This window comes from Microchirus variegatus (assembly GCF_963457635.1).
Source record: "Microchirus variegatus genome assembly, chromosome: 13".
In the NCBI taxonomy this organism is placed as follows: domain Eukaryota; kingdom Metazoa; phylum Chordata; class Actinopteri; order Pleuronectiformes; family Soleidae; genus Microchirus; species Microchirus variegatus.
Genome location: NC_139814.1, coordinates 14016788 through 14021268, shown reverse-complemented (window position 1 = coordinate 14021268; position 4481 = coordinate 14016788). Strand labels below are relative to the sequence as shown.

Here is a 4481-nt window from a genome sequence, read left to right as displayed (position 1 = left end):
TAAATGTGAAATTTGATCTGAGATGCATGTCTCATTCCCACAACAACAACAACAAAAACATGAATACAATCGACAGAAAAGTGACAAGAAATGTTTTATAGAGTAAAAAATCTGAAAAAATAAAGTAAATTGGTGTCATTTAATCCAACTCTGTAATAGGATGTGAGTTAAACATACACAGCAGCATCATAATGATTTTAAGACTTCAGCCTTTAAGTCGACCCAAAAACCTTTTTATTGACATTTGTGCCTAACCCAGCTGTCTTTGCTCTGCGCTCGACAAAAGTCGCACATATTTGTAGTTTGTCTTGACAGCACAAGCTGCTGTGTTTGTATCATATAATTCAGGCGTTCGGATCATTTCTTCAAGGTCAGAAGGGGACGTTTCCAACGCCGTAGAAGTGGCAGAACAGAGTCACGTGACGTTTGAAGGGATCGATAATCAAATAAGCAAACGTCTGCTCCTCCTCTTTTACCCTGGGGAAACATCGACCAAATTCATCCTGCAATCAAAAGAAATAAGAGTTTGTTCTAGTTTAAGTTTTGAGAAATATTAAAAACTACTTCAAATTATTGTTAAGCATTCGATTTAAAGCTGCAGTGCGTAACTTATCGATGTTATTCTTCTGCTTCTGTTTAGTCAATATGAACAAAAATAACGCATCATTATTTGCATTTGCTGCGACCTTTGTGTACAGCGTAGAGTTATCACAGGGCAAAGTTCAAACTCAAACTTTATATAGTAATGACCTTGTGGGGCCAGCAGAGGGCGCAGGGAGCACAACTTGGCCTTACATCCACTTTGAATCCATCATAAAAACAAGAGTGAGCACATGTTGGGGTTAACTTCTGAACCCAAAGAGGTTTTGCTGTAGAAAATGGAGGAAACAAGGAAACTAAAGTGCTCTCCTGTCGATCACGACATCAAGGCGTCTGAAAAGTGGTGTGTGGAAGAAGTATTTCTGGGTTCTTCGCCAAAGATGAGGAACCAATCTGTGGATTCACCTGTTAGCTCCACAGAGAGAAGCAGCAGAAGTGATCAACCTCTCCACTATGATTAGTAAGTAAGAATAAATCTCCATGCTTGTGTGTGTGGACAAGAGGCGGGGACTATGTGAATATCATGTCACGTGACATTTGTTTGAACTTGATTTTTTTTCGAGAATGTTACAGGAAGCATTTGTCCTGTCAAATATGTTGGGTTTCTTGAGAAGTAGATTTTTACATCTGAAACTTTTCTCGGACCCTTCTTTGTGTTGTCAGTCACGTTCGCAGCCGTCTTGACGTAAAACAAAATCACTTCCTGCACTGTAAAAAAGAAAAAGTTGAGAAAACTCATAATTTCAAGGCAACTTACTGCAATCAATATTATGAGTTTACAACCCAATAAAAGAGCTCAAGTTTTTAAAAATGTTCCATCAAAAGTTCCATCCAATATTATTTTGTTAGACAAACTTGGAAGTTAGAGCTGTGCCAACTCAAAATTCTGTTTTCAAACAGTTTGGCGAACTAATCTTGGTCAGATAATTATAAATAAAGATTTTTCATTTGGAGTTGGCACAACTCTAACTTAAAAGTTTGTCTAACAAAATAATATTAGTTGATGGAACTTTTTAAAAACTATTTTCAGAAGATCTTTTGTTGGGTTGTAAACTCAAAAACTGATTGCAGTAAGTTGCCTTGAAATTTTTTGAAAGTTTTCGCAACTTTTTTTTTTTTTTTTTTACAGTGTGGACACTTGTGACAAAATATAACACAAGACAGCAGTGCTGTCAAGCATATCAGAGGTAAGTCCAATTAAACCATGTTTACATACCTGTAGTTTTGAGCAGAAACTATTAATCGATGAATTGATTATTAATCGATTAAGCGTTTTGAAGCTTTTTTTAATGATAAAAACAAGATTTCTGATTGTTTTAGCTTCTTAAATGTGAATATTTTCTTTGTTTCTTTGCTCCACTTAAACAAAGAAATCATTCAAACTGAATCATTTTGGTTTGTGGACAAAACAAGACATTTGAGAACATGGTTTGACAAACACTGATCAGTGTTTTTTCCTGACATTTTATGGACCAAACAGTTAGTCGAGAAAATAATTGACAGATTAATCGATTATGAAAATAATCATTAGTTGCAGCTCTACTGTAGTTATGTTTATACACGATTATAGAATCTAGTCATTATATACAGTGACTTACACTGGCACAGACTTTGAGCACTGTGGAGACGACACTGATCGTCTTTGTGTCTGGATCCTTCTGAACACTGCAGGAAAACAACAATGATTCAAGATTAGTGTTATGTGCAATGTAGGGGAACAACATGGTCTGAGGGTGGTCCAGGATCCAGGTTCTTCTCACCTGATCAGATCTTTGTACACTTGCTTGGTGGTGTTGAGGTACGACCCGACTGTGTCTTCGTACTGACAGAGCTCTCCCCCGAGACAGAGGTGCTTGAAGAGACGAAACAGAAACTCGCCGCGCTCCTCTCTGCCAAACACGTGGAAGTTCTCCGAGTCTTCTTCCTGCAACATCTGGAGGAACAGAGGGGACGCCGTGTCAAAAAAAAGACCGGAGACAAAGAAGAAGACGGCTGAAGAAGGACCCGAGTGTCACCTGTCTGAGCTCATCGTAGTCGGGGTGGACGTCATGGAAGCACTTGGTTATTTGCCCCGAGGGCCTCACGGCGCCGCACGAGTAGATCGGGTCAAAGAGCTCCATGGAGACTTTAGTGCATGGCACCACCTCCACGTCAACAGACACCACTGACGTGTCTGCAAGACACAAACAGACGCACACAAATGTCAGAAACATTCCACAGAGATCTGACCGTCCAGCAGTTGACCTCCATTTCCTATGATCTGCAATGAAATGGCTTTCTGTGGGATGTTACATACCAAGAGGCACCCAGTCCCTGGACTCCAACCTTTTCAGACTGGATACCACTTCAGGGTCTGTGAAAAAACACTGCACAAACACACACACACACATGAAGAGATCTCAAATATGATGAAACATGTGGGAGACATTTTTATTTATTAAGGCAGACATCCTCATTGTTTTCATTCTTCCAGACGCAGACGAGCTCGTATGAGCTTTATTGCACCGCGTGGTTTTTCAGGGATGAAAATGATCACATTTTTTTGGGGGCTGTGTTTGACTGACAGCAGCATCGTTTTAAAAAGTAAAGGATGGATTTTGATGAAAGTGTTGCCTTAGGTGTATTTACACAAAGGAGAACTATAAGCAGCCTTGCTGGAAAATCTTTCAAATTAAAGGCGCCATATGTAAGAATGTGGCCACAAACGGTTACTACAAATTCAAAATACCGAGGACTTTTAGGTTTCGTTTTCTCCGCCATCGTAGCTCGGACGTAACTGGCAACCGAGACTCTACTGACCGCAATGATTGGTAGACGGTGGTAGGTGGCGCCACATGCCAAAACATGATTTCAAAACATAAACATGATTTGCAGTCCGCAAAATACTTTTTTAAATGCAAATATTTTAGCACTGTTGTTGGTGAGTTCAGTTTGTTATATGAACATTATTCCTGAGTCTCTGTGACATATTAGGATGAGGATTTTATGGCCAGTTGCTTAAGATTTATTACATAATGCTCCTTTAACTTTAAATGTTGTAGCTTTACATCAATTTCAGCACAAAATACTCAGTTAAGGTCTGTTCTTACCAGTGCGAACTTCTCACAGTCGTAGGAGAAAAAGCTCTGGTCAAAGCTGAAAGACTGAGCTGACATCCTTCCCAACATGGACCTGAAATGAACACACAAACACCCAGTAACTGTTTCTGTGCAGAAGGAGACAACTTACACAATTAATTAATTCATTATTTGGTTAAATAAATAAATATAAATACCATTTCATAAACAGCGTTAAGGCATCTTTGTCCTGCAGGAAAGAGAATGTCTTGTTAGGAAGAGACCTGAAAGAATAGGTTTGTTCAAACTTGATGTTGTCTCCTGCCATTTCTGCCCTTTTCTGTTCTTTTCTTTTGTTTGCTACTTCTTCTTTGGCCTTACACAGATCAAAGGCAGATGAAATTCCCTTCCACGGTTGCCGAGGTAACCGATGCACAGATCAGGTCCATCTCCATTCTTTTAGAAAACATGAGAGATTAAAAAAAAGAAGCTGTAAATGTCTAAAAGATACTGAAGAAATACACTTTTTCAAACCTGGGTCTGACTGTTGTTGTGCTGCCTTGACAACGGACAGCGTCACCCAGCCCACTCTACTTCACCAATCAATAGCAGTGAGCATTTCAGCCACCAGAGGGCGACCGTGCACTGCTTTTTAAAAATCATCATAAACACACATTGTGATCTTTTCCTCATCCTAATGCTGATGCTGATTTTCTCATTCTTATATTTCATACAAGGATTCAGCAGGAAAATGTAGGATTTCCTGTCAGTGTTTTTATCACAGAAAATGATATTTGAAGAAAATATATTTGGGAATTCATGGCA

General features: G+C 39.2%; 1 protein-coding gene across 1 annotated transcript; it reads right to left on the bottom strand.

Annotated features, from left to right (window-relative positions):
* Positions 1-371: 371 nt before the first annotated feature.
* Positions 372-3984, bottom strand: cfap300 (cilia and flagella associated protein 300; the record flags this gene model as incomplete). Its single annotated transcript, XM_083899500.1, has 7 exons — positions 372-503; positions 2199-2265; positions 2361-2533; positions 2616-2773; positions 2897-2966; positions 3690-3771; positions 3875-3984. 7 exons carry the CDS (start codon positions 3982-3984, stop codon positions 372-374), a joined length of 792 nt encoding a protein of 263 aa, XP_083755626.1.
* Positions 3985-4481: the final 497 nt, after the last annotated feature.